Genomic DNA, 13,172 nt, shown 5'->3' with positions numbered 1-13,172 from the left:
TGTAAGGGTTCTTCGAATATGCTGGCTACAATGATCAGATATAAATTTACAATTGTTTCCCCATTCAATGGTCTTTTTCATTTTCTGAAGCCTTTCGGAGGGCAGAAGTTTTAAATTCTGATCAGTTACAATTTATCAATTTTATAACAGTTCATGCCTTGAGCAATTTATATACAAGAAATCTCTTTCATTCCCAAGGGTGTGAAGATTTTCTCCTATGTTTTCTTCGAGATGTTTTATGGTTTTAGCTCTCACATACAGATCTATAACCTATTCTGAATTATTTTTTTGCCTACGGTATGATATAAGAGGTGTGGATCAACTTTTATACATGAGTATCCAGTTGTTCTGGCACCATTTACTGAAAAGACTGTTTTTTCCACTGAATTACCTTGGTAGTTTAGTTAAAAATCTGTATTTATTCTGTTCTATTGATTTATGAATCTATCCTCTTGCCAATACCACACTGTCATAATTGCTGTAGCTTCTAGTAAGTCTTGAAATCAGGTATTGTGAGTCCTACAATTTTGTTCTCTTTTTCAAAGTTGTTTTGGCTATTCTAAATCCCTTGAATTTCTTAATAAACTTTAGATTTACCTTGTCAGTTTCTACAAAAACCCTTGCCACAATTTTGATTTGGGTTTTGTTGTATCTGTAGATCAGTTTGGAGAGAACTGATATTTTAACAATATTGAATTGTTTAATCTACATATGACATATCTTTCCGTTAATTTAGATTATTTAATTTCTCTCAGCAATGTTTTGTAGTTTTCAGGATATGTATACATTTTGGTGGATGTATTCATAAGTATTTCATTCCATGTTTTCTGATGCTATTATGATTTTTTTTCAGTTTCAATTTCCAAATGTTGCTGAGGCATAGAATTACACTTGATCATCATCGGTGCCCAGTCTATGTTAATCCTAATCAGTGTATTATTATTATTATTATTATTTTTTTGCTGCACTGTGAGGTATGTGGGATCTTAGTTCCCCAAGCAGGGATCGAACCCATGCCCCCTGCAGTGGAAGTGTGGATCCTTAACCACTGGACTGCCAGGGAAGTCCCCCAATCAATGTATTTTCATTTTACATATTGTGTATTTCATCTATAGGATCTTTCTTTAGGTCTTTTTATATCTTTCATGACATTCCTCATCATGTTTATGCCTTCCTCTACCTTCTTGATCATATGGAGTATATTTACAGTAGCTGTTGGAGCATCTTTTTCTGCTAATTCTATCATCTCTGTCATTTTTCTCTTTCTTTGTGTAGATCATGGGTCACACTTTTCTGTTATTTTAAATGTCTGTGCTTTAGTCAGTTTGAGCTACTATAACAAATTACCACACATTGTTACTTGTTGCTGAAACAACAAACATTTTATTTCTCACATCCTAGGGGTTGGGGAATCCAAGATCAAGGCCCCAGAGGATCCAGGTCTGATGAAAGCTTGCTTCCTGGTCTGCAGTCTTCTCACTGTGTCCCCACAGGGCGCAGAGCAGAGAGAGGAAGCAAGCCCTGTCGGGTCTCTTCTTGTAAGGGCACGAATCCCATTATGGGGGGAGGCCCCATCTCTACCTGCCATCACACTGGGGGTTCAGCTCCAGCATACAAATTTTGGGGAGCTGCAAACATTCAATCTACTGTGGTCTGGAAATTTTTGTTTGGGTGCTTGACATTATGAATTTTACATGTTGAAGGCTGAATTTTTTTTATTTCTTTAAGTAATTTTGGGCTTTATTCTGGAATGTAGTTGTATTATTGGAATCAGATGGATCATTTGAGACTTCCTCTCAGGCTTTGCTCTGGACGGCAGGTCCAGAGCAGCATTTAGGTCAGATTATTTTAACCCCATTACTCCTAAGATGGCACCCTTCTGAGGATGCTCCCCGGGGCCCTGGGATGCGGAAGGTCATGGTTGCCACTGATGCCGAAACCCCGCCTCTTTACTGGTGCCAAGTAGAAACGCGGAGACAGAGTTTTGGGTGAAGTAGAAAAGAGTGCTTTTATTGCTTTGCCAGGCAAAGGGGGCCACAGCAGGCTAGTGCCCTCAAGATGTGCCCTCCCTTGAGGGTAGGAAAGGCTCTATAGTCTAGGGGTGGGAAATTGGGCAGCAGACAAGAGTGCAAGCGGCACATTCTTCTTGACTTCAGGAAAGTTTCAGAACCATCAAAGCTGGCGTCAGGTGGTCCCAGGATGGGCTCTGGTGGTCCGTGAGGCTATCGTGCCATGACCTTCTTTCTGGAATGAAGAAGGCTCACAAAGGGAGGGGTTGTTAGGGAGTGTTTTCTCCAAGAAGTAAACACCAGGTGCATAGTTCAATTCTAACCAGAAAACAATCATTTTCAAACGGCAGTTAAGCAAGAAGAAAAAGAAAAAAATATATATCTGTGGGAGAGAGTGGCCGGATGGGCTAAAAGAATAAATTTTAACATGAGGGAGACTATCAACTAATTTCTGTTGCAACAGCGATCTGGCCATGGGAGAGCTATTTCCAGCCTGGGAGAGCACTGCGAACCCCGCTGCCCGTCCTTTCTGGTGGTTCTTCCCCAAGTCATGTGTCGCTTCCTCTTAAGGACACCACTCTGCTAGTCTCCTCATTTTTCTGTGTGTAGGGCCTCCTTTCTCAGCCGCCGGGCCTCCCTGAATTCTGGTCCTGGTCTCCTCAACTCAGCAAGAGGGCCATTCTCTGGGTTACCCCCCTGCTCTGCCCTTGGGAACTGCTCCCCTTGAGAGCTGGGGGCTTCGCAGAGCTCAGACCATTGCCCACTTCACTGGTCTCCTGTCGGGGACCATAGTCCTGTGATGTCTGTAAACTGTGATTTAATGCATTTTATAGGCTTTTCTTGTTGTTTAATGCGGTAAGGTGCATTTGGTCTCTGTTAATCCATCATGACTGGAAGCACAAGTCTTGAGTTTTGATTGATACGTTTAATCTGATAATCTGATCGACGTGTCTACTTCCTCAATATGCTTTTGCAGCACAGAAGCTCTGTATTATGCGTCTTCGGCATGCTCTGAAGCGCCCATTAGAACTCTACACTTGCAGGCAATTGCAAAAGTGCAGAGGGGAGCCCAGCCTCCCTGCAGTCCTGTGTCCAGAGCAGGGACTGGAGCGGCAGCGAAGACTCAGTCTCCAGGCATCAGGGAAGGAGTGGGTTCAGGCCACCTGATCTGTGATTGGGAAGCAACAGCGGGAGAATCAAATGATACAAGAAGTATGTTCAGAAAATCCTTCAGGGTGACCTCTGTGATCTACTGAATCCTTCCCCCAGATGTCAGTGTTGGCTCTGGAGGTGGGGACTGACTTGGCGCAGGTGGATGGGTTATGGGACACATTTCTCCTTCCTGTCTGAGCCTCTGAGGCCCGCATTTCTGTTGTTCCTCCGTCTTCTTGACCTTGCTAGGCCGCATGGCAAAGGGGGAGCTAAAGAAGGAGAGTGAATGTGCATTTCACAGAAGTATCAGGATCCCAGGACAGGGATTTTGTCGGAGGTGGGGCTGGATAATAAAGCAGGATGATGAACAACACCAAGTAAAGAAGGAGGAGTGAGTGTGGGAGGAGCAAAGACTCCTTCTTCCTGTTTGTTTCAAATGATAGATTTCAGAGTCCTGCGTGCTGAGACTCCAGCTCCATCCATTCTTAGTCTCCTGGTGAATTTCTTGAGCCTGGACCCCGTGTCACCCCTCTTGGCATTCCCAGCATGTCACATGCTCCATCAAGGTTGTTTGGTAGTAGTCAGGCTGACCCGGCCAGGCTGGTCACACGGTTTCACAAACATGCAGTGCTCAGTATTCCTTTTCAGCCAGAGTGGTCTCCTGCAGGTGACCTGTTCTCCAAGGACCCAGAGTGGGTCTGTCCACAGAGCCTTCCCTAACCATGCCAACCTGAACCTTCCTTCCCAAACTCTGGTTTCTGAGGATTATGATGTGTTTGCCCCAGCAGATTAGTGGTTGTTAGCTAGACTGTCCATTGGACATATCTGTGGCTTTTAAGGATTATATATATAAAACCATAAATATGTACCCAGCCTTTAATATTATATATAATATTTTCAGGCTAGGACTATAAATTAAAAGTATCCTAGCAGCACCTACACGTCTATAGGTTTTGTTCAGTGGAATCTTGTGAATGTAATTAATTTGAATTTTGCAGAAGATTTTTCTGCAGATCAAATCTGTGGTTTTGCCGATATCACCCTTTTTTATGCTCTAGATCAGGGATCGGCAAATCACAGCCCATGGCACCATGTCTGGTCCGCCCACTCATTTGTGTAGTTGTCTGTAGCTGCTTTCACACTGCACCTGCAGATTTGAGTAGTTGTGTCAGAGACTACAGGACCTGAAGATCCTAAAATATTTACCATCTGGCCTTTTACAGAAAGGGGTTGCTAGCACCAGCTCTAAATGCATATTTCTGGGTACAATAGTATGCTGTGCACTCTTTGTGTTGAAATGGGAAGACATCTATTTCCTTAATTCTCTGGCTCTCTGAGAATACTTAACTAATGCATTTTGCTTTCTTTCCTCCTTAGATTCACTTCTCTCCTATTCTCTCTGCTGTGAGCCAGAGGAGTTGAAAGTCCGTTCCCCTTCTAGAGCAGGCCCAGACTTTCTGCCCAGATCAAGCACCACCATGAGAATGGTGAGTATCTTTTTAATTTTGGTTGGGAGCATAATTTCGGTCAGTCGTGCTCCTTGAAAATTACACTACTGCTGACTCCATCTTTGTTCACTTTCCAGGAACCCATGAATTCCACGAACATCTACGATGCAAATGAGGATTATTTTGGGTTGGCTAATAGTTCAGATTATTCACTCGATGTTGACAGCTTTCTCTGTTCCTTGCAGGAGGTCAGAAAGTTCTCTGGGCTTTTTGTGCCCCTTGCTTACTCCTTGATATGTGTCTCTGGCCTCCTGGGTAATATTTTGGTGGTGGTCACTTTTGCTTTTTATAAGAAAGCCAAGTCTATGACAGACGTTTATCTCTTGAACATGGCCGTCGCAGACATCCTCTTTGTCCTCACCCTCCCGTTCTGGGCCGTCAACCATGCTACTGGCGAGTGGATTTTCAGCAACATCATGTGCAAACTGACCCGCGGCATCTACGCCATCAACTTCAACTGTGGGATGCTGCTCCTGACCTGTATCAGCCTGGACCGCTACATCGCCATCGTGCAGGCCACCAAGTCCTTCCGGCTCCGGTCCAGGACCCTGGCTCACCACAGGATGATCTGTTTGGTCGTGTGGGTCGTGTCGATCCTCATCTCCAGCTGGACCTTCATGTTCAACCAGAAATACAAGCTACAAGGCAGCGACGTCTGCGAGCCCAGGTACCACACCGTCTCCGAGCCAATCCGGTGGAAGCTGCTGATGCTGGGACTGCAGCTCCTCTTTGGCTTCTTCATCCCGCTGGTGTTTATGATATTTTGCTACATGTTTATCGTCAAGACCTTAATTCAAGCGCAGAATTCTAAGAGGCACAGAGCCATCCGCGTGATCATAGCCGTGGTCCTTGTCTTTCTGGCTTGCCAGATTCCACATAACATGGTGCTTCTCGTGACCGCCGTCAACCTGGGCAGGACGGACCGCTCGTGCAGCAGCGAGAGGCTGCTGGGCTACGCCAGGAACGTCACCGAGGTCCTGGCTTTCCTGCATTGCTGCCTCAACCCCGTGCTCTATGCCTTTGTCGGTCAGAAGTTTCGAAGCTACTTCCTGAAGATCATGAAGGACCTGTGGTGTGTGAGAAGGAGGCAGAAGTCGCCGGGCTTCCCGTGCTCCCGGCTGCAGTCGGACAACTTCACCTCCCGGCAGAACAGCGAGACGGCGGACAATGACAACCCGTCCTCCTTCACCATGTGACGCCCCCCAGGCTCGGCGCGGACGGGCGGACAGACAGGACAAAAATGCACGGGGCATGTGGACATGAAGCAAAAGCGAGCGGGGTCTTTCCTGCAAGATCAGGGCTGCATGTGCTCGGGCTGCTAGCAGGCACTGACGGGCAGCATCCCCCAAACTCACTCGACGGGGATGCTCTGTGCCCCTGTCCCTGACGGCTGGCATTCTGCAAAACAGGCTTCGGGAAGTGCTGAATGAAAATGAATTGCTGACAAATGTGAACACTTTCAGGAACATTCACTAAGCAGCCCTAGACCACAGTTTCTTCTGGTCATCACAAAACATCCCATGGCTTAAAAAACCAAAATGGAAAAAACAAACGAAAGCCCTCATGTAACTCACTTTAGGCAGAAGGTTAAACATTTGTCCATTGTGATGGTTACTGTTGGTAATCATAATAGCAAAATGGGCTGGCTTGAGCTTTATCTCATTTCCCTGTGAAAAAGTGTGAGCTTTTTCTCATTTCTCAAGCATGAGCTCATAAAAAAGCAGAAGAAAAACAAGCTCAGAGACAGAAGAGGTGGCTGCATAAGTACTAGTGACACTTGTCATGGTGGATAAGGCAGTTGAGGTTGTAACGGGCCGTCAGGAAGCGTACGTTTGCTTCATTTCCCTCTGTGATTGGAAATCCTCCTCTAAAAATCCATCAGACTGCATGCATTTAGCATACAGAAGGGGCTTGATAAGTATTTGTTTAACAAAGCACAATAAAATTGGAGCTTATAGTGCAGTTTAAAGAGTTAGTCGTTTAAATTGTTTTTTTTTAATAAATAGGGTACTTTTTAAAAAAGAACCAGGAAACTTTACTGAGACGATAATGAGAGAACTTTTGTTCACTTCCATCGTGGAGTTGAAGAAAGATGTGTGGAGGGGACTCTGGTAGTGACGAGCTTCAAATTAGCTTCTCAGAGACCTTGGATCGCGTTGGCTTCTGCTGCAGTAAAGTGGTTTTACCAAAAGTCTGAGCTTAACTATGGAATCAGTTTTTAACAAATCTCTTTGACTGCGTCAAAAGTTCATAGAACTCAAGTTTTGAAAGTGCTTTGTAAATATATGAACCTAAGTGGAAAAGCATCAACACATCTTACAAAAACACAAACGTGGGAATTCCCTGGCAGTCCAGTGGTTAGGACTCTGTGCTTTCACTGCTGAGAGCCCAGGTTCGATCCCTGGTCGGGGAACTAAGATCCCACAAGGCTTGAGGCATGACCAAACCAAACAAAACAAAACAAAAAAACAGAAAAACCCACAAATGCGTATTAGAAAAGTCCTGACATGAGCTGCAAAGATACTGATGTGTTTTTAATGTTATCTGAAAGTTTCTCTTGTTCTTACAAGCTTCAGCTACATCTCTACATGAAATTCGACATGATCTCTTAAGATTTAAAGCCTGTATTTTTAAAACATGGCTTTGGCTTTGCAAAATAAAACTGTTCTGTGGGTGAAGTAGGAATTGTCTTCCAGTCTCAGAGCTCCGACTGGGAGACCCTGGTGTGCAGGGGTCCCACGTCCTTCAAATCTGTCAGCGTGTGACTTCAGAAATCAAAGCAGAGCAGGCATGACCCCTCCTCTGCTTTCGGTTTGACCAGAGCACTGATGAGATCTGTGAAAGTGTGTTTCAAAACCGGCACAGAAACATCATGCTGACTCGGTGAAGCTGGAATCAAGGTCTTCTGCATCTCAGTCTCCAGAGGAGTGAAACTTGCTTCTTTATGCAATAACCCTTTTCAGATTTCAGCCATAATGAATAAAGGTGTTTCTAAAATGTGCTACATATTTTATTTCATTAAATGGCATCCTTTTTTCGTGCTGCCTTGGACATCAGAACAGGTGCATCAACAGCCGTTTGGTGCTGCAGAGGCTGACACCCCCGGAGACCCAGGGCTACCGGGGTCTCTGCTCCTACATTAAAGGGCTCTGGACTGTTCTTTAACGGTTCCCGGGTCTCCTTTTCATCTATTTCTCGTATCTTCTCTCACTGTCAGGCTCTGGCTGGACCTTAAGTGTGTGCCTTTCGTCCCTCCTCTGACTCTTTGCAAACATTGTTCCACTGTGTTCGGGGATCATCTGTCTACACTTGTCAGGACTGTGTATTAATAGGGACAATGGGTTCGTGCCTGCCAGGCTGTTATTAATACATTAATCATATGCACATGTGTAATTTATTGCATATGTATGTGTGTGTGTTTATGTATAATCACATCTATGTGCTGACCAGAGGCTAATTTTTCTTTTTCTCAAAGGATAATTTTTCTTGGTTCCTGTTACAAAGTAGTTGAGATGTGGTCTCGATCAACTATTTCTGGATAACTGAGATTTTACTATATGTATATCTCAGCAAAGGTGAAAATTCAGGCACGGAGGTATTATCTTGCAAATTGTATGTTGATTTGCTTCTGAGGACAGATAGCCTAGCTTTTAAGTGAAGCCAGGAAAGTACAATTTTTTTTTGTTTTTTGTGGTACGCGGGCCTCTCACTGTTGTGGCCTCTCCCGTTGTGGAGCACAGGCTCCGGACGCGCAGGCTCAGCGGCCATGGCTTGTGGGCCCAGCCGCTCCGTGGAATGTGGGATCTTCCCGGACCGGGGCACGAACCCGTGTCCGCTGCATCGGCAGGCGGACTCTCAACCACTGCACCACCAGGGAAGCCCTGTATCTTTTCTAACCCCTTGGTTTATTCCTCTCTTGTATTAGAGTCCAGGTAGACAATCCAGGATGACTAGCAGGATGCTGTTGTCCTCAACTTCAGTGTGTCTTCATGGTGCAAGGGGGCTGCTCTAACTCCCTCTTTCACATTGTCACCCCAGGCAACAGAAAGAGGAAAAGGGGGAGGCAGGTGGCCTTTTCTTTAAGGGCACATCTGAAAGTTGTGGGAATCACTTCTCCCAACCTATTGGCCTCAACTTAGTCATGTGGTTACAACAAGGTGAAAGAGCGTTGGAGAAATGTCTCCCGCTGGGCGGCCACGTGTCCACACACGTGTAACAACAGTGCCTACCCCACAGCTCTGTCACCGTGGACTGTTACTGTGTGTGTGTGGGGGGGGGACAGTGGGAAAATGAACTTCAAGGGAAGGAAGTGCAGCCGTACCACTCACTTCGGAAACAGAGCAAAGGCTGCACATTTGAGAGACACGTTCAAGTTGCAGTCGAAAGCACAGAGCACAAGAAGCGGGGATGGTCTTGGCCAGGGTCTCTGAGGAGAGGGGTCGGTCCAGCCCCCTCCGCCCGGGAGCGGCCTCCCCCCGACCTGCGTGATAACCAGCGCCGCAGCACCTGGAGCCGGTCAGTACCGTGTTTGGAATCAGGGTTCATATTTTAACGAGAAAGTTTTATTTCTCTCCCTCATTTTGAAAGATTAACTGGCTCCTTGAATTTAAGAATTTGAATTTACGAAGGACATCTGGGGGTCCTTTTTCTGAACCGAGCATGTAGGCGATGACCCAGCACATCTCTCCACGCTGGTAGCGAACAAGTGCATCTGTGAGACGCTGTAAAGGGGTCCTTACAAGGGTCCTTACTTCACCGGAGATGTGCTGCCCACTAGCCTCCTGGGCGGGGCGCTGCCGCCACCTGCTGGATGCAGGCTGCGGTTACAGGGGCTCCAGGTGAGATGTCCGGGCATCTGGTCTGCCGGTGTGAGTGATGGGCGGGGAGGGGTGGCCGCACTGGAGACCCCCATCAAAGGCTGCTGACAGCCTCGCCTTTGGGGAAAGCCTTCCCAACGAGCTGTCCTCGGTCACCCGCAGGCCTGACTTCCAAGGTCAAGTCTCTGCCACCACGCACAGACCCTCCACCGACCCACCGGATCTGGGGAGCAGGGGCTGCGGGGTGGCAGTTCTGGAGACGTTCATGACCTTGGTGGCCATCTCCTCAGACCCAGGGGCCACCTGCCTCTCAGCAGCATCTCCAAACGTGTCCTGGCCGGGGGCTTTCTCTCCCGGGGCTCCTCCTCTGTGTTGCAGTGGGGGCCCCTCCTGCTCTACCCGCCCCCGCGACGCAGAGCTGCTCCAACTGGGCTCTCTCCCCTCCCCACGTGCCCCCCACCCAGGCTGCCTCCCGTCCCTGGATTTCCGGACACCCCCTCACCCCGCCACATGCTGATGACAAGTCTGGAACTTTCCCCAAGGTTCTGGGCTCGCAGACAGACCTGTCTCTTGGATGTGCCTGCCAGATACCTCCACCGAGCCTCGAATTCCGCACTGAACTTGATGAGCGCTCCATCTTTCCCAGAGAGCTCATTTACCCCGGTCTTTCTCTTTTTGATGACTGTTGCCTCTGCGCACTGTGTTTACCAAGCCCACTCCCTGGAGGGCCCCCGTTCCAGGCTGTCCCCAGGCCCGCCGGTTGTGTCTCTAAGCACCTCTCTGCATAGTGGGGCCCACTGCCCCTCATCCCACCACATCTTCTTTCACACAGACCATTGCAGTAGCACCATGGCCTGTCTTCTCACCCTCCCTTCTGCCTTCACACTGCAGCCCGAGTGGATTTGTAAACCCAAAGTGCATCCTCTCCCTCTCCTGCCTGACCCCTTTCAGTCACTGACCTTGCAAGTAGAAGACAATCCTGACTGCCCCCCGCTAGGCCTGACTTCCTGGGCCCCATTGCCCCCTACCCACCTCAGGCCCCTCTCACGCCCAGGGTCCCAGCCAGAGCTTGGCCCCCTTCCTCCCAAGGCCATGCCTTCCCTCCTTGGCACTGTCCTCTCCGCCTGGACGCTCCTCTTTGGGCACGGATCACGCTTGCTCACCCTGCCAGGTTTCCTTGGAAGGTGCCCTTCTTGGTGAGGCCTTCCTGACGTCTCTCCCTGACCCAGGTGGGTCCCCACGCTGTCTTGTAACTCAGCATCCTCTTGGTGGCCTCCTAGCCTCTCACACATTCCTTCCTCTGTTTGTTCTATGTATTTCACTTCTTAGAGTCTGTGCCCAACTCTAGACGAGCCAGCATTAGGGCAGGATCGTGTCTGTCTCACCAGTGACGGCCAGTGTCTAACACATGGTTCCACACCCAAAGCGTGTTTGTCTAATTAACACACAGAGGAAGACACAGATCTTAACACTTTCATACTCAAGTACCTTTTCTGCCCGACTCTCCCTGATCTCTGGGGCTGGGCTGCAGCTCTGATTCCACTGTGCTGTGTAAAAAGCACACATTCTTCTGTTCAAACGGCAGAAGGTCCCCGGGTGGCCCTGTGGTCAGGGGGCCATTTTTTCAAGTCCTCACCCTGTGCCTAGAAAGTCTGGCCTGTCGTCGGCACTTGGTTCCTAGCTTTGCTCTCCGTAAATACTTTGGTCCCACCTGAAATGCCAGCACCGCTGTTCCGATGTGTCTGGGCAAGAGGGTGCAAGTCGCAGGCCCTGTGAGACCCAAGCTGAGTGTGGAGGTGGGACAGCAGACCCAGAGGAGCAGACGCAGAGCCCTCTGTGTGGGAATTATGACGACCCTCCTGTTAAGTCACAGCTGGGCTTCCTGCACCCTCACCTGGTGACTTTCATACCCTGTGCGCCCACCCTCGGGGCTGAAGGAATCTGTCAATGTCTCACAACTGAGCAAGAGACACCGGCCGGACACTTGCCAGGAACTTCGGCCCCGAGGTCTCTCCAGGCTGGTGACGGCCACCATGGCTACCAGGCAGCTGGGCAGGACCAGGAGGGGAGCATCCGCCTGTCACCAGCGCCCAGGAAGCCCCTTCCCACCTGCAGACACTCAAGTTGCTGTCCAGTGTGAAAAGGCAAAGAGCCTGTGAGTCCTCTGATCAGAATCCACTGGACGCCCCTTGCATCTCTTGCCTACTGCGGACGCAGAGTCCCTTTGTCTGCCTCTCTGCTGGTGAGTCTGTTCACTTTTCTCAGTCTCCTCCCATCACACACACACCCACACCCCTTAAATGTCAGGTTGGGAATTTAATTTTCAAGTATTGCGACTGCTAAGGTACCATGGTTTCTAGGTAACTATGGTAACTTTCCAGGTAATTTTGCTACCTCGTTTTTATTGTTTTCTTTCTTTTCCTTAACAGTGTTTACCTTTGTATTGGCAAAAGTAATAGCCAATGGATTTTTCTAGGCAGCCAGCTCTTAAAATTTTAGGATGCTGGTGTTGGGAATCAAACGAAATGTTTTAGCACAAATTAAAGCTGTAAATGCTTTTAATGTGTTGTGGGTAAAATAATATAATCACAGGAGAGTCCCAGGCTTGTTTATAAGAATAACAGGCTGGTTATTATGCAGCTGGGCTGGAGTCTCAAATAATAGACGTATGATTGCATCAGAGTTCTAGTAAAAATGAGAAAAGTGAGTCAGTAAAGACTTGGGGAACTTCTCCCACTCGACATTGAAATGCACATTTAGAAACAAAAACAGTGCGTCTGAGTCTCCCCCAAGCCGAGCTCGTGGCTGCCTGGAGGAATTACTTCCCTAAAACACATTTATTTTCTCTAGAACGGCCAGTGTGTTCACACCCCAGGATTAAAGAAGGTTTCTTTTGCCTGTATTTTTAATTTGGGAATAATTGCTATTATGAAATATACCTTTGTTGAGTTTTTTTTTTTTTTTTTTTTTTTGTGGTACGCGGGCCTCTCACCGCTCTGGCCTCTCCCGTTGCGGAGCACAGGCTCTGGACGCGGAGGCTCAGCGGCCATGGCTCACGGGCCCAGCCGCTCTGCGGTTTGTGGGATCCTCCCGGACCAGGGCACGAACCCGTGTCCCCTACATCGGCAGGCGGACTCTCAACCACTGCGCCACCAGGGAAGCCCCCTTTGTTGAGTTTTAACTGACAAAAACTTGTAGTTCAGAACTGGTGATTGCATTTCATGCAGGTGCTGGATGGGGTTAGGATTTTGGTGAGACCCGGCTGCGTTTTTCTTGCTAAATGAAAAAAGGTGTCATACGAATGTATAGATAACAGAGCAGTTTGAGCTTTTGTCCAGAGGTCAGAAACAAACCTACCTTCTGCGCTGAGCATTCATGTTTAACAGGACTGTACAAACATACAGCCGGATCCGATATAGGCTGAATGTAACCGAGAACCGTTCAGTGTCATGTTGAACAGAAACCAAACGCACGAGCTTTGGGGACTCTGGACTGTCCCCAGCGCAGGCACAAGAAGATTGTAGAGAAAAGCCAGAGGCAGGGGTCTGAAGTGTGTCGGGGGAGAAACGAGGGCGTCACAGGACAGGAGGACGCTCTGGATGAGAAGGAGACAGAGGCCCAGGAGAAGCCTGAAATTAAGAGCATGAAGAGATGTGAGTGAGAGAGCCTGGGGGTGATGGAAGCAG

General features: G+C 48.1%; 1 protein-coding gene across 1 annotated transcript; it reads left to right on the top strand.

Annotated features, from left to right (window-relative positions):
- Positions 1-4,748: 4,748 nt before the first annotated feature.
- Positions 4,749-5,865, top strand: CCR6 (C-C motif chemokine receptor 6; the record flags this gene model as incomplete). The annotated part of the gene is made up of 1 exon (XM_082633826.1): positions 4,749-5,865. The coding sequence occupies exon 1, from the start codon at positions 4,753-4,755 to the stop codon at positions 5,863-5,865; it is 1,113 nt and encodes a 370-aa protein (XP_082489952.1). The 5' UTR covers positions 4,749-4,752.
- Positions 5,866-13,172: the final 7,307 nt, after the last annotated feature.

The sequence above is a fragment of the Mesoplodon mirus genome (assembly GCF_964341445.2).
Source record: "Mesoplodon mirus genome assembly, chromosome: 10".
In the NCBI taxonomy this organism is placed as follows: domain Eukaryota; kingdom Metazoa; phylum Chordata; class Mammalia; order Artiodactyla; family Ziphiidae; genus Mesoplodon; species Mesoplodon mirus.
Note: the sequence above shows the minus strand (reverse complement) of the source record. Positions and strands in the feature narration are given on the sequence as shown.